The sequence below is a fragment of the Arctopsyche grandis genome, chromosome 13 (assembly GCF_051622035.1).
Source record: "Arctopsyche grandis isolate Sample6627 chromosome 13, ASM5162203v2, whole genome shotgun sequence".
Classification (NCBI taxonomy): Eukaryota; Metazoa; Arthropoda; class Insecta; order Trichoptera; family Hydropsychidae; genus Arctopsyche; species Arctopsyche grandis.
The window spans coordinates 5227552-5250843 of NC_135367.1; the positions used below are offsets into that span (position 1 = coordinate 5227552).

The window sequence follows — 23292 nt, forward strand, 5'->3', positions numbered from 1 at the left end:
TCGTTGAGTAATAAAATTACTTAAGGTACGTGAGCATTCCTAATATTTGGAGCTTAAAATAATAAAATGAGATACAATATATTTATCACCAGACAAACATTAAAACACATTTTCAATTTTATATACATATTTATGTATATAAATTTATCCTATTCAGTTTTAAATTAATTTTTCTCTTCTGTCCCTTGTTAGATGGCAAGGAAAATATTGAAATAGTTTGAATCATCATATTGATGCAAAATGAAAAAAAAATGTTTTTCATCAAGAAGTAGCATGTTTAAAATCGAACGTCACACTAAGAAGTAACTATTTAAAACAAATCTCAGAGAGTCGCAGTATTCAAATAAAATAATAGATAAATAATTTTCTATTCATCAGCTCCGTTTTCGCTAAAAAAAATTATTACATATAGTATAAGTCGATGCGGTGCAAACGATTGACAAGCGCCAGACAGACTGAACCACAGATTAACTGTACGTGTACCTTATGCGTGCGCACTGCTCGCACTTACACTAAGTGAAATCTACCCGAAGTCCCGACATACCTACCCTGTATACGTTCTGTGCTTCTGATACTTTAGTTCCGAATTTTGCCTTATTAAACTCGCCAGAAAGATCCAACTCAATTTTAATAATCACCATTTTAATAATTGCATCTGTGCACATCGAAAGGTTACTCGTCATCTGATGTGCAATCTATCATTCGTGAAGTCGAGAATTGTGTTTAAAGCAGCCATCCAGTTAATCTGTGGTTCAGTCTGTCTGGCGCTTGTCGATCGTTTGCACCAAACCCAGTATAAGTAGTCAAAATAAAAACATTTAATCACACAATCAGACTTTATTTGATAATTTCACTCAATACAAAAATATAGAAAAATTAATCATTCCATAAATATATATTTTTTAAATATTACAATTTATCAAGAATATTTCAAATATGTATTATATCTATCTATAAAATATATAATATATAGCAGGTCATCAATATGGAAGCTGTGTAAGAAGCGCGACTCCACGAACGATCCAGTGATCAGGATCTTCCTCAGTCGGCAATTTAATACACAAAATATAATTAGTCGAGTGTCCGGTAGTGGAGAGAATACCCTGACGATCTGCAGTTTTATACAACGGACAATCGTACATCAAACTCTCATCCGAATCAGCCTTTTTAATGGGTATTAACCATATCTAAACCACAAACAAATACAAATTTGATTTCTATAAATGCAACACCAATATGAATAAAACTTCACAATGCGACATTCTCACCACTGGAAATGTGTCATATAAAACTTTCGGCAAAGCTTCATCCATAATTTCCTTTTCGGAATTCCAACGGGCACCTTCCATGTAGAGTCCCCTGATGTATACACCATCTTGTGGACTACTATCAAAATCATTTTTGGACTGTACCTGAAACGGACACATTCCAGTGCATAAAGTATCGTTATTTTGAATAATAATTCATTCCAACACCACAAAGATATTACCTTGAAGTCAAATGCTAGCTGATCAATCGGTATGCTATATTTTCGAGCATAGGTTTGTTGAGTTGCTGTCAAAAAAGCTTGTGGGAAGTAAAATCCAGGCATCCAAAAAACGGTCGGTGCACCATTCGTATACCAATCCTAAAATTTTATTGACTTTTAAAATAAAACAGTTTCTTAAATCATAATTTGTTTTCAAATTGTTAATGTACCTGCAAAAAATTCAATCTATCCAAAAAATCGTCTATATAACTAGAAAAAGACTTCAATGAAGGATAGCTTTTCGCCGACCACGAATCTGGTATCTTTCCACGTATCATGCAAGTCAAGACATTTTCGGTAACATCCGTCAGTATACTTATACCTAATCAATCAAAAGATATTATTTTATTCATATAAATTAATTTGCAACTAAATAACAATTAATTAATTATACCTTGAACAGCATCAATGACCGCTTTGAGACTGGTCGTTATGATTACTAACAATTTTGTATAACGAGCTCCTTCCTGCATTAAAACTATTGACATGGGTGACATTTTCTGCATTTCTTCAGCAGTTTCATGTGATGTTCCACTAAAAACTTTCGCTGGAAGACGAGACAAAACGTTCTCGGCCATAGTTTTAGCTTCTTCTTCGGGTGACATACCCGCCACCCCCATTAGCATGGATTCCTTAATATAAAATATAATTTTATACATAACAGTCATCTCAAAATAGAGATTGAAATAAATTAAACTCACCAAATGTTTTTCCAAAAGGTCCTCAAATACAGAAAGTTAAAAAACAAAATGATTATAATGAAAATGATTCCGTATACATATATTAAAACAAACAAACATTTGAAACTCATGAACATACTTATTGTATATTAAATAAGCTTGTATTTCATTGAATCTTACAAATATGTGTGTATGCTTTTAAAATATGTGTAATACTTACGGTGCGATCCTGTATTGTATATTAAGCATGAAATTAATATTAAATTTTAATTTATTTTTAAATGATATGAAAATGAAAGTGATAAAATGATTGATATAAATAATATCACCTGAGTAAGGAGAGTTGTGTTCATAAGCATATCTGATTCGCGTAGGTGCTTCGTAATGTCTGCATTATCATTCATTCCGAACACGCCCGGAATCACTTTTAACGGAAGATCTTTGATGTACGATATAAACTCTGCATGTTCATTTACTTCGGGCATACAATAAGTACCTAGAATCACCATTTATATGTTTGAAACGTTAATTTAATATTAGAAAATACAGAAAATCAATTACAATATAGTACATTTGTACAGACCTGTTGGTTCAAAGGAATATGACAATTCACTTATTAAATTTGAAGTGCAAAATCCTTTCAAAATTGTTCGAAGACATCTTCGATCCCAATCGTCAGTCACTCTACCACCATAATTGCACTCGCCTATTAAATATTTCAATGCGGGATATTGTATTTCCTAAAAATGAGTATATGAAATTATAATCATGTTTATTTTCCATTGTGCTTTATATATGTTATTGAACTTGCCGCATATTCATCCAAAAACATGTATAATTGCATTATACTAATTCTTAAATCTGTTTCGTTAAATTCATAAGGAATATTCCAACCGAGTGGACCAAACAATCTTCTTTCTTGCACGACTGCGTGGAAAAAGCACAAAGAGTATAACAGTTTTTTGAAAGGTGCTGATTGATGGTTTGATTCAAACCAATTATTATCGTTTATAGGATCTGTTTGATACGACCGTAAAAGATTCTCTCTGATTCCTATAACAAAATTCGAAATTTTATAATACACCAATTTTTGTTAATTTTAGAATAATATGTTGTTTTTAACCTTGTGGTGGTTCATTAATCATCTTAACTGAATTTTGAAGAACATAAATCGGAAAAGACTTATTTGGATAAGAGGTCAACCAAAGACGAAAATCTGGATGAGTAGTCTCCGGTAAAAGACTTTCACAAATCTGAAATTTACATTCACAATCATGTAATATGTAGATTGTTTTAAAAATAATATATTTACTGTTATAAAATAGACTACCTTTTCAAGCATTGGCATCCAACTGCTCGCCAAGTGACAATTTTGTAAAACTACCCATGAACCAGTTCGAACAGCCTCGTCGATCAACTTCACAGCTATCGGTCCTTGTCCTTGACCCAGAGATAAGGAAGATAACCTTGCACCGAAACCCTTATAAAAAATTCACCACAATTTACATACATTGTCCAAAAATTGGTCTAACATACAAAATAGAGTATTTACCTGATCATCGGCAAATTTATATAAAGCACCCATTGGATCTGACCCCGGAGTCAAAATGAAAACTAATGGCATGCAACAGTTTGAATCCCCATAAGACAATTCCAGATTGAAAAGTGGTGGTTTTACAAACTTAGCTCCAATATTTTCTACAATTTAATAATTAAAATATAAATAAACAAATTTCAAAGCTTTTATTTTACATTTCAAAAATATATATACCCACCTTTAACAAATAATTGTACAGCTGGAACTATTTTATCATGCCGAATAGACTTTATTACCATTAATGTTTGAAATAGTGATAATTTTTCATTCCATGGTTCTGGCAAAGAATAATCTTGAGGTTCAAATAGATTATTATATTTTTCCCATGCTTCTTGTTCACTTTCAATTGATTCCAAAATTCCTTCGAATACACTGAACTCACTCAACCTTCAAAACATTATAATATTATAAGTGAAATTCAAAAATACACATTATAAAATGATAATTAATTATATACTTATTGAGATGTTTCCAAGAAGCTTCAGAAATAAATTTCACCGGACACTCCAAAATTGTTTTTGGTTCACCACCAATGAGTAAAAATTTGAATTCTGTCATATCAAATTTATTTTCATGAAGCAAAATATTAGCAGTCAATAATAATGAAAATACAAGTTTATCCTAAAAATATAAAATTAATTTTTATACAAATATTCCATTGTTATATAAAAAAAAAAGTAAAACATATATTTAACCTTTTCAAATAAGCTTCTACAAACGTTTAAGTAAAAGGAATAAGTGAAATATTCTCTTAAATCCCTCAACCGTTGATCTAAATCATCAACCCGATCCGTGTTGTCGATTGAAGCACTGTAAAGTGATTCAAACCATTCAAGAGAGTATTGATACATTGGGTCAATACTAGAAAGACCATCTGAAAAAATGACAATATATAATTATATATCGATATTTTAGAAGCACTTAAATCAAAACTAAGTTTAGAAATACACAAACCAACTAAGAAAAATAGCACAGTTGCATAAAAGGCAATGGGCTCATATTGTTTTCTAGCTTTGTCTATTTGAATTTCAGTTTCTGCAGCCACTACTTGTTTATCATTGATTTCATTCGCTGTTGCTTTCGAAGTATTCAAAATCTACAAATGAATCAATGCCTATAACTAATTCAAAAACACATATTTATAGATTTTAAAACGAATTTTATATGCACCTGCACAGCAGCTTCATCTTCTAATAATGTTTCAGATGTAGATAAAACCTGAACATGTAAAATAAATTCCATTATATACACATGTAACATTTTATTAAGGCTAAATATCTATGCAATATTTGTGATAATAGTTTGATTTACGTTTAATATTTTCTCCTCAATTTCTTGAAGAATTTTCTTGTGTTCTGCATTTTGCAGTGTTAAATCAGTTTTCGCCTGTTGCAGTTCGGGTCTTTCCTGAGCGACGACTTTAACCAACAGTTGACTTGCAAGACCTTCTGTGCCCAACATGAAATTGACCAAAGTAACCCGAACACTAATAGATGGCATATAATGGGGATTCCGTAGCTTTGTACTAATATAAAATCTACCAAATACAAAATTATAAAAATGCTTTATTTAATCAACTGTATTTATTTATAAATTGAACACACTTCAAACATTTACCTAAAATTTTTATTATATTCTAGCACACTATCACCGAGTTTTATATACATAGCACCTCCTTGTTTGAACGTTTGCTGCTGCAAAAGGGGTTCCAGCATTGGATCCAGTTCTTCGCCAACATTTTCAAGAAGCACCTAAAAACATTTAAGCATATAAAAAAAAATACACCAAACCATTTTCTAACAATCGACAATTCTTACAGGTTGACCAAATTGTACAGCATTTTCTAATACTCTTGTAAAATCAGCTTGCGTCATTCGTACTATGTTTAAATGGAAAGGTTTTTCCAAATTTTTAATCCAACGATTCGCTTGACCCTGAGGATCTATCATAAGAGGCCAACGCCTAGACGATCTTAAAACAGAAAATTATTTAAAATCTTCAACGTAAAAAATATAACATATTTTATTTCTAATCTATAATTTGGAAAGAGACTTTGTATATATGTATGTATGTATGTATGTATCCTTCGTTCGTCGTCCGTAGATCGGTGACGTCATCGAACACGTGATTCGATTTTTTTTTTTTTCGATCCATAGGCGCCGATTTGTTTTTTTTCGATTCAATGGATTCACCCCCGCCAGGGGCGCCACAAGGGGCGCAGCCCCGTGGGGCCCCGAAGGGGCCACAGCCTTATGGGGCCCCGAAGTTGGCGCAGGGGGGCGCAGCCTTATGGGGCCCCGAAGGGGGCGCAGCCTCATGGGGCCCCAAAGGGGGCGCAGGGGGGCGCAGCCTCATGGGGCGCCACAGCCTTATGGGGCCCCGAAGGGGGCGCAGGGGGGCGCAGCTTTATGGGGCGCAGCCTTATCGGGCGCAGCCTTATGGGGCGCAGTCTTATGGGGCGCAGCCTTATGGGGCGCAGCCTTATGGGGTGCCGCCTTATGGAGCTCAGCCGCATGGGGCCCCGAAGGGGGCGCAGCCCCATGGGGCCCCAAAGAGGGCGCAGCAGGACGCGGAGGGGCGAAGCCCTAAAAGGCAACTGATCATGGGGGCGAAGCCCTAGACGGCATTTAATCATCGGGGCGCGGAGGGGCGAAGCCCTAAAAGGCATCAACTAAGGGGGGCGAAGCCCTAGACGGCATTTAATCATGGGGGCGCGGAGGGGCGAAGCCCTAAAAGGCAACTGATCATGGGGGCGAAGCCCTAGACGGCATTTAATCATAGGGGCGCGGAGGGGCGAAGCCCTAAAAGGCATCAGCTAAGGGGGGCGAAGCCCTAAACGGCAATTGCTCATGGGGGCGTGGAGGGGCGAAGCCCTAGAAGGCAAAGGCTCAAGGGGGCGCCGAGGGCGAAGCCCTAGAAGGCAAAAAAAAATGATTTTTTTTTTTTTTTTGATTTTTTTTTATTTTTTATTATTTTTTTTTTTTTTTTTTTTAATTTTTAAAATTTTTTTTTTTAATTAAATGTTTACTATTAGCTTAGTCATGTTTAAGCGGTTTATATTATAAATACTGAGCGAAGCCGGGTTATACAGCTAGTTATATATAAAAATATAAAATGTACATACTTAATAATAATAGCACTTTCAATACTAAAATCATCAGCAGGCAATCCGTCCAAATTCCATTGTTGAATAGTAACTGGTTCTCCTAAAACGTTGCACAATTTGAATTGTTCTGAGCACGGCAACTCCATTTTGATGCAGTTTTTCACCCAATTTTCAATACATGGCTGACGAAAAGCCATAGTGAAAGGTCCCAAGTAAGCTATGATTCCAGCGCATATTAAAGTATCACCTAAAACCAACAACCGTCTTAAAAATTTTAAAAAATATATATTTAAAACCAACAGCAAAAGTCCTAAAGGTACCAGTCAATGACGGATAAGAATTTCGAAGACTTATCGCTGCTTCAGTCCATCTAGATTTTTCTCCTCCTAAGCCTTTTAGGATTTGTTCAGCTCTACTTAATTTATTATTGCACAGTTCAACTTCATCTTCTAGATCTTTCTGCTGCTTTTGAAAATCTTCCAGCGACTGCTCAAGAGCTGCCAATTTGTCGCGAACCTTTTAAAAATCATACAGAAAAAATTACAACATTATCAGATGAACATTCAAAAAAGATTTTTTAAAACCTGTGCACCTCTTTCAGCTGGGCTTGTTTGACTGCTAAGGTAGACATTGCTTCGTTGAGTACATTTTGAGCTTCAGCTAGAGCCTCTTTTTTGGGTGCAATGATTTTAATAACTGCATCATATTTTACAATGGCAATCACCCATTTACACAAACCTTAATTTGAATAATAAAATTTGAATATTTGCTGTAAAATGAGATAAAATATCTTAAGAAACACAAAAATTACCTTCCGCTGCTACGGAAGCTTGTTTCATTTTTTCTGGGAAAAACGATTCGTCCTGTAATATTGTTCCTTGTAATTTGGCTATAATATTGGGAGGTATATTATCTTTTTCAAACAATATAAGACTTTCTAGAAACTTAATGTCGTTTAGTAACTTTTGCGAAGGCGCCCAATAATCTTCAGTCATTCCCATACCCGAGGGATTGGGTACTCTGATAGGTTTAACTCCCTATTACATAAATTCACAAATACAAAATATAGTTATTCAACATTGCGAATATAATTTACAATTGCAATTTAAATTACCTTCAAGATACAAACTGCTTCCATGACAAGCTTAATACCTTTCGGAGGAGTCTTCATTGTTTTCAAAAATGTTATATCAGATGCAGTTAGAATATTTAAAGCAGCTAAAGCTGCTTCCATAATAGGCATTGCTTCTGACAAATCAGCATCGCATTCATCTTTGATACCTTGTGCAACTTTTGCCTATAAAATATAACAATAAAATGAAACATTAAACATCAATATCAAAGTTTTATTTGACTTTTTTTTAATTTAAAACATATTTTCACCTGCTCATCTGCAACTTCTTGATCTCCGAGTACAATTTCTTCAACCTGTGCAACGCTCTCTTTTTCTTGGGTCACTTGAGCACTAGTCGCCGCTACGGCAGCAACATTTTCGGCTAACTTTGGCTGCAAATCTTCAAGACTTTTTTGAAGGGCACCCACTGACAAAGCTGCTTTTTCAAGTTGTTGTATTCCAACCAAATATCGTTTTTCACCATTGACCACTTCACTAAAAACAAAAATCACTTTTCTAATACTTGATTTTAAAGGAACAACTGTTGATGACATTCAAATCGAAATCAACATACGCCCGCTTTGTATTCAAGAGCTTCTTGAACAAGTTAATCAATTCGAGATATGCTGTTGGTGTGACGTAATTATGACGTTTCATCCTAATGTTGTATTCGACAGAGAGCTTTGCCACATCTGTATGATATTCCTGACATATTTGTATGGCCGTACTTCGTTCGACATCCGTTAAATCCACATCTTTGAGGAAATGAGTGGCCACGGCCAGTAACGCATCAGAAGGCCATTCCTTCAAATTCAATTAGCCCAAATATATATATATATATATATATATATATATATATATATATATATATATATATATATATATATATATATATATATATATATATATATATATATATATATATATATATATATATATATATATATATATATATATATATATATATATATATATATATATATCTATTAAATAACAACATAAAACAAAAATTAACTAAGTTTTACCTGAAACCAATCAATCGTACAGCAATTGACAATTGCTGGAAATTTCCTGATTCTCGTTCTTAATTGTGTGCCTGCTGGACTCATGGCAAGTGCAACATGTAATTGTTCTCTGACAATATTCACAAATAATCCATGCAGAGCGATGGGTGTACCATCAGTTTGTATTGATTTATCCCGTTGTTTATCTATCTGCATACAAAAATTAACAAAACATATGTATATCATATATTTATTTATAATTTTAAATTCATACATTATATTACACAAATAACACAAACGAACCACTCTCATACGCTCACACAGTTCAGCTTTTTCTTCAGCATTAAATAAATTGGGAACTTCTCCGGAATTCAAAATACTATTGACATCTTCCAAAAATATTTCTTCTTTTATCTAAATATTTTTATATTGTTTTACATCAAAAATTTTGTAATCGAAATAAATTTCTATTTTTATATTACCTGGGACTCGTTAAATAAAAATGTAACGTGCTCATCGGGCGTACTTGCTTTCTTAAACAGATTTTTTAAATCTTCTCTCCAATCACTGTAGCTATACAGCTTACTCATTTCAACCTTAATCAATACAAATGTATTATTATATGCAGGGTTGTACAATAGCCGGTACGCACAGGTACGGCGTCCCACCACATTTTATTGGCACCGGTACGCGACCCTCCATAAAGATTTCAAAAATCAAAATAGTATAAAACTTTAATTATTTCGAAAAGTTTTACCACTTTTGCAATATTTTTCACCAAAGCTCAATGTCAAGGAGCGCTGTCGTGCATAAGAATGCTGTCAGGATCAAAAATACCACCAGGATTTATGTGAGGCACCAGATGTGTCTTTAATACATTTAAATATTGGCAAAATCGAGCGTACCGGCACCTCAAAATTTAGCACTACACCACTGATTATATGTCATATGGCAATCATTTTGAAATCAAATTACAATAAAATACCTGAAACAGTTCATGATCGTTAATATGTGCCGCTAATCTCGTTAATGATTGCCTTCCAGATCCACCGAGACCAATCAACAATACGTGCGACCGAGGTTGTCCAACGATGCGACAAATGCGTGCCACATGCTCAACAGCAAATCTTCAATGTAAAATGTCTTTATGTACATCTATTTCTACTAAAATCTACAAAACAATTTAGTGACGTGTGTAAACCTGAATAAAACTAAATCCATAGGCTTCTTTGTCATGTTGTTAAATTCAAACAAGAATGAATCTACAGTATTTGTCAAGTGGTCCATTTCCGTCATTTCCATATAGTGCCTTGTATCGGCTTTCGGATTGGCAAAATCACAGTAAATTAATTTCCTTAGATCGACTTCTGTAATCTTAAAATTTCAAACGCTTTCTTTATAATATTTATACAACATTGAAACATACATATATACCATATACATCATTAATAAAAACCTTTTTATTGGGTTTTTCTAGCAACCTCTCAAGCAAGGCATCGAAATCCATATGCAAATACTTCGTTGTAGCCACTCTCAAAGCTTCAACAAACCAATCTTTGTCATTCGTCTCAATAAGACGGTCTGCAAATACTCTCATACATTCATGAATCCACAATCTTTTCATTGATGGAAGATCTTCAATCACTTCAGGCACAGATAGAAGAACACCCTAAATTATATTTTGAAAAATCAACAGTTCGATAAAATTTAAATCGAAACAAGAAAAATTATTATTATGGAACATCATACTTGTATAACTCTCGAAAAATCTCTCAAATTGAACATATAATGTGATTTTGAAGGCGTTGGCAAAAGATTGAATTTACATTTCTTGTAAATATCCAAAGTAGCCGACACAAGCTCCTCTATGCAAGGATCAAATTCTTTAGCGAATCCTCTATAATACATATCATTTTATATACATAAATAATACAATTTACATACAGCATAATTATGCCAAAATAATAACAAACCTTGTATCCAAATGCCAAAGCATGATTTTGCTAAAAATCACCATCAGAGTAGGATCATCAAATTCATCAATACAAAGAAATCCAAAGTGACGTGTGAATCGTGGAGCTATTGGCTTAGATCCAGGAATAGGTTTACTCATCGCACACATAAACTGTCATTTTATTAAAATATATACGTATAAGAAAATTTAAATAAAAAATCAAATAATATGCGAGATATGTATAATAGTTATACCTGTAAATCAGTTAGTTTCATTGCAACATTGTCTTTTTTATCATACCACTGTTGTTGATCAAGCGCTTGTCGCAAAATCTCTAAAGGTGGCTGTGCTCCGTATTCCTCAAATTGTGGCATCGAAACGTCATCAACAAAAACTACACACTGAGTTCCAATCGGTGGACCAAATACTCCTGAAATGAAATTGTTATACAATAACAAAAAAAAAAAAATTGGATGTGACCAACCCATGGCTTTATCTATGTATTTGTGAAGTATGGGAGCATTTTCGATTCAAATTGAGCGCAAATGTAGGGAAACTTACAAAAGACAAAAGTTCTACTTCCGGTTGTCAGATTTAGTTCGAAATTTTTTTATTACTTAAAATCACTATAATTATTATACACATTAAATATCAAGAAAATAAAAATAATTTAAAAGGTCAAAATAAAATAATGAAATATTGCTTAAAAAAATACTACTTACGGTTTACGAATTCTGACCAAAACCTTATCAGCTCTAAGTTAGTACATAAAGAATACAAATATAAATTTTCAACTTGATACGTTCAGGGGTGTGGACAGAATCAAGGTGACAACATTTTTGACCTTTCTCAGAGGAAAATATCCCACTTCCGGTTTATTAAATTTAGTGATTTTTTTTTTATTTTCATCACATTGATACAAGCATTATACTTGAATTGTTTCGTGATGAGCACACTTGTTTAAGGGGTCGAAAAAAAATAGTGGAAGAAAAATCGAACAAGAGTAAACTGCCACTTCCGATTGACGAATGCTTACCAAATTTTATATATAACTTGGTATTAAGTTTAAACTTCTAGATATGAAATTTCAGTTCAATAAACCAAAAGATTTCTGAGGAAAACATAAAAAACCTCGATTCTCGAGAGTAAAAGTACTACTTCTGGTTCAGGTAAAAATATTCAAAAATATTAGGGTATAAAATTTATAATTTCTATTACATGTAAAAAAAATTCAGTCTAATTCGGTTAGCGGTTTGGGAGATAATTTAATTCAAAAACTTTAAAAAAAGAGGATACATATAAGGGAAGGTACCATTTCCGGTCTTGTTAAAAATTTGATAAAAATTCACGTCTTATCGATAAGAATTTCAGTGACTGATGCTAAGTTTCAGTTCAATAGGACTAACGGTGTTCAAAAAATCCCCAAAATACACTGACACACAGACACACATTTTTTCCTAGATCATGAAAACGTGATCAATGATCGATTCTGAGTTCGAGTCTGTCAAAATCTCGACTTCTAATTTTCGCATGATCACAAAACTTCATCTATTGTTATTACGTACATATGTAGATAAAGTTAAAATCTGAAAATAAGTTTAAAAAAGTAGTTAAAAAAAAGGTAGACCTTTTTTGCGTTTATCCAACTTGGACATTATAATATCTTGAGTCAGTGAAGCAGAAGTTTGAGCAGAAAATCCCATTATAAGCGATTTATATATTTTTGTATCGATTTTTGTCATCAGAAAATCCTATAATTAACAGATACACAACATGAAAATTTTAAGCTCTTTTAAAAAATATATTCATTTTTTAGCAAACTTACAACTATATATGACGATTTTCCCGTTCCAGTCGGTCCAACCAAAATGATTGGCTTTTTATGCATCACCAATAGCTTCAATAACGCTACATATCGAATGGTATCTAATGTTGGCACAATAATACTATGAACTGCTACGTCGCGTGATATCGGCGGAGCCGTTAACAAATCGTCACTCCACGGTTTCCATTTCCCTTTACCCTAATGTAATTTTTTCTTTTTTATTGCAACAAATAACATATAATAATTTATAATATCTTAAAACAATAAAAAAAATCTCACTTCTTTTATATATCGGTAATCATAAACCAACCCCTCTTTCGGTATTGTGAAAATATAATTTTTTTCAGGTTTACTTATTTGATGAGGATAATCCAAACTTTGTACGACTGTCTGAGGAAACTCTTTTTCGAGCAATCCTCGAAACATCATATCAAATTTTGGTCTACTGGGTACATCCAAAGTGGCTCCGAGAGACCATATGGCAGAAAAGAAAAATATTCCCTACAAAAAATCATTAATTAATATTATGCTTTGAAAAGAACCAAGTAACTTCCAATGACATTACCTCAACTTGAGCTCTGATGTCGAGATCTGCATGAGAGCTCATATATTTTTCATCCAAGAAATCATCAATGAATGTATCAAACAGATTAGTTGCTGCCCAAACTAAGTTGGACTCTGATGTCTTGTACATTTCCTAAAAATCATTATATGCCATTAAAAAAAAATTAAAATAACAACAAAACTAACGATGCGTCAAATTCACGAATTTACCGTAGCTCCACTTTCTTTTACAAGCCACAGGAGAGGTGGACAAAATCTGGTGAACAGTTGCTTGATAATTTGAATGTTAGAGCTGTTCAAACTAGACGGTAAAGTATTCAACCATGAATCTACAATGGGATCCCATCCTAATGCACTCGGTTCCATATATATCATTCCACATCGTGAAACCTGATGATATATTTACATTATAATAAACAGTATATTTTTTATCGCATTAAATATGAATTGTATACAGTAGCTGGTGAAGCTGCTTCTAAATCCATCGGTTCAAATATTAAATTCGTTGTCGGTGCCAACTGGATGATTTCACCGCTCATCAAACATAGTTTTTTATTATCATCAAGCACTGTATTAAGATTTTCTATCCATACAGCATCTATTGGTCCATCAAATATTAACCACTTTCTAAGAATTGAAAAAATATTATAATTATTTAATGGAACAAAATCTGACAAAAACACTTTTGTAATTAATAATGGTTGTGGCTATTTGCAGGTACTATATGTGCAAATTATTGGATATTTGCAGGTACTATATCTGTGAATTATTGGCTATTTGCAGGTACTATATCTGCGACAGGCGCAAATCGTTCTGCGCATGCGCGTGAACTGTCACTGTCAGCGTGTTTACTGCTAAAATTTTGTTTTAAATCTCTTAAAATTTAGTTCGAACTCGTAAAGTGACGTAGAGTAAAAAATATAATCCAAATTAGTTAATATTAATAATTCAATCGAGTCTAGGATACATTAAATGTAAGAAATTATAATCGGATTAAGGTCTGTTCATAACTATCCAGCACGCCCCGTATCCTGCAGGTGTCCTGCAAGTGCGGATAGTATTCTTTGGTACATTATATGGACGTATTCATACTCCATTCATGCATGCGCATTTACGCATTCATGCGTGTCCATATAGAGTGTACTAAAGAATACTGTCCGTACTTGCAGGATACTTGCAGGATTCGGGTCGTGCTGGATAGGTATGAACAGACCTTTATAAGTTAACGCGCATGCGCAGAAGGCTTTGCGCCTGTCGCAGATATAGTACCTGCAAATAGTCAATAATTCGCAGATATAGTATCTGCAAATAGCCACAACCATTAAAATAATACCTATCCGGCGTTGTTGATGTGGCAAATGCCCTATATGTGACAGCTAAAATTCCATCAGACCATTCATGTGATACAGCATCAAAGCTACCATATAGTTGTTGAATCGGAATCGATTTTGGATTTATAACTGAATATTGCACTTTATTTTCATTCATTTGCCCCTAAAATATTTTTTTATAATTTAAAATATCCAACCTATTAACATGTATGATACAAATACAATTGAATTCACCTTTTCGTTTGTAATTTCTAAAGCTTTAGCTAAAGCTCGATACATTGATGACTTTCCGGAAAATGGTAAACCGACAATCATAAGACCATGCCTTATTAAGATCATTTCATAAACTTGCAGAGCTTTTTCAATCACGAAAGGTGTGCTTTGAAGGTTCATCAATTTACACGCTTCGTGTAAATTCTTCGTAAGATCGGGAAGATTCGCCTCGGGTATTGGAATGCCAGGAAATAGATCAGAGATAATTCCCTTAATTTAAAATACAATCAAATATTATTTAAGTACTCATTATTATAACCACGCGTGTACTGTGAATTTAATACAAATAAAATATGCTTTTACCATGAAAAGTGAAACATCTTGATCGAGGAATTTCGCCAAATTGACATCTTTAATTGACCTAAGAATAATTACATCTTCAGACTCATTTTGATATTTTAATTTCAATGCTGCTGCAGCTCTCAATACTGATTTTACAGCTCTCATTCCTTATACAAAATACACAACATCATATTTTAACATAAAAAAATATCATACATATAAAAACTAATCTAAAAAATCCTACCATAGTCATAATGAGGTTGAGTCGACAATTGCTCAGAGCACAATCGGTATGTAGCGACTATTTTCATGGCTAAAGGTTTAGCATTCAAGTAACCAGCTGCATATAGTTCAATTTCCGATATCAACACATAATCTGGTACCATCATCGCGACTGGACGAAAGAGTGCCTGCAAATATTAACGTAAATAAGAACAGTCTATTCATCAACTTAAGACAACCGATGTGTAATAATAATTGCCTTCAAATTGTCAGGCAGTTCAGAGCGTCCAGCATATCCTGGATTCATTGTTATAAATACTGCACAAGTATTATTCAACGTCAACGTTGTTCCTTCAAATACAAATTGTGTCATTTTAGCAATGAGACCTCTTTGAATCGTCATAATCTGTTGAGCAACGACTGATAAAACTTCTAAATCAATTCGATTAAATTCATCAAAACAGGACCATGCACCGCAAGAAGCTAAACCCTAGAAATACACCATGCTATTTATCTCATGTCTTTACCTTATATTATATATTAACATATTCGATAAAATACCTTGAAGAACTTTCCAAGTGCAATATAATCTAATCCATCCGAACAATTGAAAACTACACATTGTTTTGCTATAGCCTTTGCTAAGTCTTTGGTTGTTTCTGTTTTACCTGTACCAGCTGGACCTTCAGGAGCTCCACCTTATAATATTAAAAACCATACATATAACACATATTTAAATTCAAGTTCACTTTTATTATAAAATACAACAAAAAAAAAAACAATTATTTTACCTAAATGCAAATGTAGTGCCCCAAACAAAGTTCTAAAACACCTATCAGTCAAAGGTGTTATTACCAAACGAGTTGCATTTCCTAAATATTCATATCCATACATAATTTTCGAATTGATCATTCTAGTACACATTTTCATCTCTTCCGATTCCTCTTCTGTCTGAAATTCAATATAAGCATATATACATTTTAGAAACAACAACCAAACGGCAAATCTTAATGTGCTGAATATTAACTGCAATACCTCCAAATAATAACGCATTTGACAAAGCCAATTGAAGTCATCTTTTGAACAAATATTCATGGAAATAAGATCGGAAAGAACATCTCTAGCGTGTACATCCAATACTACTAAAGCACCTGAAAGTTTACGCTTATTAATAGAATCTGAAACATTTATGAAAACCTCAAACATATTATCTTACCTAGAGTTATACGATTTTGAACTGTAAGTTCTCCTCTCACTAATTCTACAATATCTGAAATTTGATTATTGCAAATATCCAAATAATTATTCATATTTTCTATGCCTCCATCAATAGCTAAAGAAACTTCAGATGTCCAAAAAGTCATTGCTATGCATTGTACCTTCAAAAAAATTAGAATTATTTATAAAAAAATTTTATCTCATATCCATACTAAAATCATTTTCACAGTTTTAATTTTTTTATGAAAACATACAGCTTGTCCGGCCCAATCCAATACCCACTGATCTCGAGACGTCGTCATATATGCTTCAAATGCAGAAAGTACAGTTTGTTCAACTGACAGTTTCATAGTGGTTTCTAAATCTAAAAGCCACTTTTCAACCTACAAAATCAAATTGTCTATATGAAATAGATTACAAAATTTACTTTGCAAAACTTCATTATATAAGTAATATTTATTAACTTGTCCTCTAGCAATGACTGTATTCACTGTCACCACTAATGGAACAATTTCTCCTTCAGATGACTTAATATGTGTGATAAAAAGATCTTCTGTAAATTCCAATAATGCTATTCCTTCGAAGCATTTCTTTAAGTGGGGTTGAACTCTGGAATAATTTTCACAAAATATGTAATACAATTGTTCCATAATTATTTGTAATTATTTTATAAAATCTAACCTGGTCGGATCTTTAGTTTCCGACAGTATTTCTAAAAGTTCATCATTTGATAAGAAAAAGAATCTGAAAATAAATAAAAATTAAATATGAAAATATTTCAATAAGTACCATAAGGTTTTATTACAATTTTGCTCTCACCGTGGAAAAAATAGTCGCTTCTTTTCCAAATAAGCATTCAAGCCACGTTGAATGATTTCCAATAAACTATTGGATTTCTTCAATCTCTCCAACAGTTTTTCAATTTCAATCACGTCTAAAACTCTCGGTTCGGCAAACACAACTTTCATAATTTCTCGCCACATCTTAAATGAAATAATATTTACACAAAGCGTTAACAAGACGTACAATCATTAAATAAATAAAAACGAATTACTTTATCGACAGCACTGAATCTTCTCCCTTCCTCAGGCATTTGCTGTTGAATATCAGGCGATGAAAAGATCGGCTCCAAATACATCCAAGTTGCTTGAACGTGCAACCACTCATCCATAATCTCTTGCAGCAGCTGAAGTTTAGCTTCCCATGCGCTGAAATTTTACAATAAAAATTAAATATTGTTCATAAAATTATGAAAACATATTCTAAATGTAATTAAAAGTTTTTGAATTACAGAATAGTAACTTCAAACGGCTTTATATATGGTGAATTTTTCATAGTTTGAGTTTTGACTATATGATCATCAAGAAGTAACTGGATATCATCAATTCCAGCCAGAATATATGTTCCCGTATCACTAAAAACAAACAGAACTTACATGACAAAACGTCTTAATTTTAGTCCTTTGCAATATACATACAATATTGTATACATACTGATAACTGTGAATTTCAAACACAAGTTCTTCCCATTCGCTCATCATTTTATCAAGATTCTGTTCTAATGTGTTTTCTTTGGTGGCTGCTTCAGAAATTATTTCAAATTTCCCCAAATAATCCGTCAAACCATAATCAATTATCTTTGCGAGAGTTAAACTATCATCGATTGTGATGGGAAAGCCAACTATTTCAGATACTTTCTCCCAGTGTCTCACTTTCATTCCGACATTTCCTAAAGTATGAACAATCGGCAAGTGCTCTCTAAACTCTTCAATTTTTAATCTAGAAATAAATTAAATGTCACAATATTTTTTTTCATTCATAATACAAGTTTTTAATTCCAAAATGACCCTTTTTCATTTCAAATTCACATTGAAAAACAATTTGAAATGAAAAAGGTTTAATTAAGAAAAGAAAAAGGGTCAATTTGAAATGAATAAGGGTAAATTTAAAATGAAAAAGAGTCAATTTGGAATGAAAAACCTATAATAGATAATAAAATAGTTTAAATAGAAAATAAAATATTCTCTACCTAACATCGTTTGCTAATTGATAAGCATTGGGTACATCACTGAATATTTTTTCCAACTTGTAAACTGTTTTATAAGAATGTCCAACACTAGAATCAATTATTTCTGGACTATGTGAACCAACCTATAATAAATAACAATACACACATAAGCATATATGTATAACATTTCCATAATAAGAGAGTCATCTATTTAAAAAAAATAGTACTTTAGATGACATCCAATCGTCATAATTCTTTAAAAATTCATATGCGTTATCATAAAGTTGTTTATATGGCCTAAGTTTATCGCTGATCTGTTTGCGCAACGGGTATTGAGATAGTTCCCATCCAAACGACTCCTCTTCTTCGTTGAACTGATCAATATGTGTCAGGGCTATATCGAGTCTGAAAAAATCAAAACACAATCAATATGCATCTATATAGGCATATAAACATTGAAAAAAATATCATATCTACTACATACTTTTCATTTAGAGCACCAGCACGGGTCACATATTTGTGAAGTTGTTCAATATCACCCCAATGCTTCAGCTCTTCCACTTGTTTGGCTCTCCTTGATAAATCATTTACGAATTTAGTGATTCGAACTTTAAGTGCTTCTTGGTATTCTAAAGTTTTTGTGTCGCATATTTGACGACACTCTTCTAAGACATTGGGCATGCGAGCATACCTGAAAAATTTCCATTCCTTCATAGTCAACAATTATTAAAGTAAATGAATCAATTTTTTATTAAATAATTACCACTGGAATGTATTATTGTTAGCCTTCATCTCCAAAGGAGTAAACGTAGTATAATCTGATAAAAATGTTATATAATTCATAACATATTTTAATCTTCCTTCCATTTCAACTAGAATTTTTTCCTCAACTTCAACACTATACTGCTGGAGTTCCATTAAAGCAGCGGTATTTAAAGGTGGTGTCAATAATGTATTTGAAATTTGTAGATACTCTTCTCCGAACCTAAATTTTTCGTTTCAAAAATATAATGCACCTTCATACATATAATTTATGACAGCAAATCAACATGTATAATATAATATAATCAAATTGAGTAAAATAAAATAAATACACATACTCTTTTATCATCGTTTGATAATCTGCAGTCATTCTACCGAGTAACTGGTCTGAAAATAACGTAGCAGCATTCTTCAGAGCGTTTATCAAATTTTCTCTTTCCATTTTATATATGCCGACAACAACGGTTCTTTGCAGTTTCATCGGAATATCAGATGCTAATTGTACAAATTTCACAGCAAAATCACAATACTCATTGAATTCTTTAACGGGTTCTGCTTTCAGAAAATTTTCAACTTCAATACTCATCTGTAAAGCAATTGTTTTTATAATAAAATTAAAATCAATTCATTAATCCAAATGAGTATAGTAAAGCGAATACCTCTCCATTGATCAAGCTGATATAATCGTCAAAATCTTGTACACGTAGCTCAGGACCAATGCGTTGATCTTCAAGCATGTCGTGAACTTTGCATTTGCAATCTTCAATATATTCCATATCAATTACGGGCTACGTAAAATAAAAATAATTACATAACGACAACATATCAAAATAGATGAAGCAAAATTGGCATTACAAGCATATTTGAGCTCACTTTTAAATATTCAATTTCACCGTCATAATCTTGATACAGTTGAGTTTCCAACCTCGGTATCGCTTTGCAAGCATCTACTAAAGTTGTGTACGTGTTCAAAAGAACTTCTTTTATCTTTTTAAATGGAGGATCGAAGGATAGTATTGAGTTTTCAAAAATTAAATTTATATAAAATCCTTGATTGGTTCCCTGGAGGAATAAAATTCAAGACGTACGTGAGTAAGTACATGATAAAAATAATACAACTGCACATTATTCAAAAAATATATACCCCAATATCCAGAACATAGTTGGTATATGCTTCAATCGACTTTAAACATAGCGTTTGTAAGTTGTAAGTCATTATACAAGAAAGACAATCATAAAATCTTTTCATTTTCTTCGGCTGATTTGAACATGGAATCTGTTTCTTTTTGCTACCCTTTATTTAAAAAAAATATATATTGCAGTAAAAAGTTACATATATGATATTTTTTAGAAAACAATATTTTACTTGTAAAAATATATTTTGTATTGTTGGCAACCATTGAGAATTCAAAATGTCAACGGTATGTTCAATATGTTTGTTGCATAATATTTGGAATTCAATAACATCATGGGATACTTTTTCATTTATTATTTCTTCTAAATTTATCAATCTCAAATCACTGTAATTAAATCGAAATTTTCTCATAAAATTTAATACTAAATAAATACAAATTCAAAATTTATTATTAAATTACTTGAATTGCTTCCACCAAATGTTCAAAACTTGAGCAATGCATGGATTGATGCTGTGCAAATTTTTCTCCAAGAACAATCTTGCTTTTTGCACACGACTATTCCACATTTCATCTCTGCTTTTTAGTTCTAATCTATCCGGCGTCGGAGCAACTTCAGGTGATTCGATCTAAACAGTTTCGTCAATCAGTTAATAATGTTAAACAATATATATTTAAAGAAATGCTATAAATAACCATATCTGGATCCCGTAAAACAAAATCGACGATAGCCTTCTTCATACTCATCATAAAGTCTTCCGCCATGTCTTCCGTTTCTCGTTTCAATATCTTGTTCCATTGTTTAAGTTTTGGTGATAGTAAATTGTGTACTCTAATAAAATGTAAAAATTATGGTTTTTGAAAGATTCTAACATTTTAAAATAATAAAACTGCGAGCTATTTACCTAACGATTATATTTTTATCTAATGGAGCTACATGAACAGTTTCGATCCCATGTTTTATATAATAATGGTAACGTAAAATTTTTCTTTCATGCGCAGACGGAATATCAACTCCACTTCCCGATGACTTATCTTGTACGATTAACCTTACAAGCTTTTCTCGGAAATATTCCCGTGCTTTTCTCAACTCCGTGTATGATTGCATCACTAAAATCAACATATCACAATATATAATACTAAATTTCGAAAACTATATGTTGCTGAAATCAGGTATGTTAATAATTACACTTTTCATGTCTTTTGGCACTCCGCTTCTTAAAAGTGCTGCTACTTTTTCCAGTAGTTGTTTCGAAAGATAAATGGAGGAGCTCTTTCGGAAGAGTAAATAAAGGGTCGTTGAGGGAAGTCAAATTGCTTAGTTCGTGCCTCGGCAACTTCGGAACATGCTTAGTGTTTTCATTCTTATTTGCACGTTTCCTTAGTGGTATTTTATTAAATTTTCCAGTGTGAAACATGATCAAATGCTGAAATTATTAAAACACATTGATTCAGTTACATATATTAACCGCTTAGCTGCCCAAAGAGCCTTAAGGCGCAAACAGCCGTATCTATTCTACGCTCAGTGCGTCGGCTGAGCGTCTAAGCGGTTAAGCAATCGAGTCGATAATAAATTTATCGTTTTCTGTCTTTTTTTTTATTATTTAGATATCTTCTCTTTCTATCATCGCTGAAATAGATACAGAAAAGACTATATTAATCAACCACTGTGACTTTAAAGCTAAAAATATACATTAGTGGAAAAATTATGAGTCTATGTAGTAAATAGTATGGACATTTAGGTAAACAATATTCCCCGTGGGTAGCAAGGGCGTCATTTCAGCTTTTCCCAGGGCGAAGGGCAAAATTAAGGAATGACTTTCAAGGGGGGGGGGGTGTATTAATTAAAAAAATGAGTGTGAATATGAATTTTAACTATTAATCTTTTAACCATTTTTTTATTTATATATTTTTATCAATAAAATTAATAATAAACGAGTTTTACAAATATCTTTCAAAGCAAGACAAACAACAAAACAAAATATATATGTGATTTTCTTCTGTGAAAAATCGACGTGTTTATACCTGACAGTGTTCTAAAGAATTTCAATATTCTATTTTTGTTGGTTTAGTATTTCAATTCAAATTCATAATAATAGATTAAACAACGTGGATAGTCTGGTTCAAATCTGATGGGGGTGACCGTGAAAATATCGAAAATATTCGATTATCATGCATACATATGAAAAACGGTTAGTATATATTTCAGTGGCGTGCGGTAAAACTCTCTCTCCCCCCGTCGTACATCCTCACTTAATTTGCGCGAGCAGGATACAACAGGAACAAGAGGAACAGGCTTTTCCTCCCGTATCCTGCGCGCGCACATTAAACAAGGCTGTGTGACAAAAAGAGAGATAATTTCACCGCATGCCACTGATATATATTATATATGCATAGTACTGTTTACCATGCACCCTTTTTTATCTTTCGACTTAAGATCTTTCCATTTTCGATCTTTGCCTTCCGATATTTGCTTTTTCAACCTTTTCACTTTCATTCCCGGGAGGTAGACCCCCCTGGTGGATAATTTTTGTTGATAGAGTTTTTAGGTGCCAGATTTTCCGTGATCGAGATTTAAGTGATGTGTGCGAGATCGCTTTTTGCGGAATAATCACCGAACCGAAATTAATGTCTAACTAGTGTGGTGCTTTTTATTTGCTACCATCGCTGCATTTTATTATTTCAGATACGA

General features: G+C 32.8%; 1 protein-coding gene across 1 annotated transcript; it reads right to left on the reverse strand.

Moving 5' to 3' along the window:
• Positions 1-980: 980 nt before the first annotated feature.
• On the reverse strand, positions 981-22230 carry Dhc36C (Dynein heavy chain at 36C). The gene is made up of 70 exons (XM_077444622.1): positions 21790-22230; positions 21506-21710; positions 21297-21432; positions 21063-21229; positions 20834-20987; positions 20612-20761; positions 20341-20529; positions 20127-20255; positions 19806-20053; positions 19469-19690; positions 19190-19396; positions 18933-19110; positions 18727-18848; positions 18192-18476; positions 17990-18112; positions 17753-17906; positions 17518-17681; positions 17380-17442; positions 17163-17307; positions 16953-17081; positions 16697-16859; positions 16516-16631; positions 16272-16431; positions 16042-16178; positions 15740-15970; positions 15503-15668; positions 15280-15425; positions 14938-15186; positions 14706-14866; positions 13828-13999; positions 13583-13762; positions 13374-13505; positions 13088-13309; positions 12809-13006; positions 12611-12734; positions 11238-11413; positions 11003-11154; positions 10779-10926; positions 10486-10698; positions 10231-10403; positions 10015-10156; positions 9512-9625; positions 9333-9443; positions 9051-9239; positions 8600-8829; positions 8295-8520; positions 8026-8208; positions 7723-7948; positions 7504-7649; positions 7232-7427; positions 6930-7158; positions 5623-5776; positions 5423-5556; positions 5117-5342; positions 4976-5023; positions 4760-4901; positions 4501-4679; positions 4263-4426; positions 3984-4192; positions 3761-3906; positions 3539-3688; positions 3332-3461; positions 3020-3261; positions 2792-2948; positions 2538-2704; positions 1923-2160; positions 1699-1850; positions 1490-1627; positions 1269-1412; positions 981-1187 (listed from the first exon to the last, which is right to left on the reverse strand). Exons 1-70 carry the CDS (start codon positions 22016-22018, stop codon positions 981-983), a joined length of 11937 nt encoding a protein of 3978 aa, XP_077300748.1. The 5' UTR covers positions 22019-22230.
• Between the last annotated feature and the right edge of the window lie 1062 nt (positions 22231-23292).

Bases quoted from the DNA above. Each gene is read 5' to 3' on its own strand.
- Dhc36C (XM_077444622.1), bottom strand. From the start codon at position 22,018: ATGTTTCACACTGGAAAATTTAATAAAATACCACTAAGGAAACGTGCA. The intron at 20,988-21,062 runs GTAATTTAATAA...ATTTAATTACAG, and splicing joins ATTTGGTGGAAGCAATTCAA to TGATTTGAGATTGATAAATT. The intron at 20,530-20,611 runs GTATATATTTTT...TTATTCCTCCAG, and splicing joins ACTATGTTCTGGATATTGGG to GGAACCAATCAAGGATTTTA.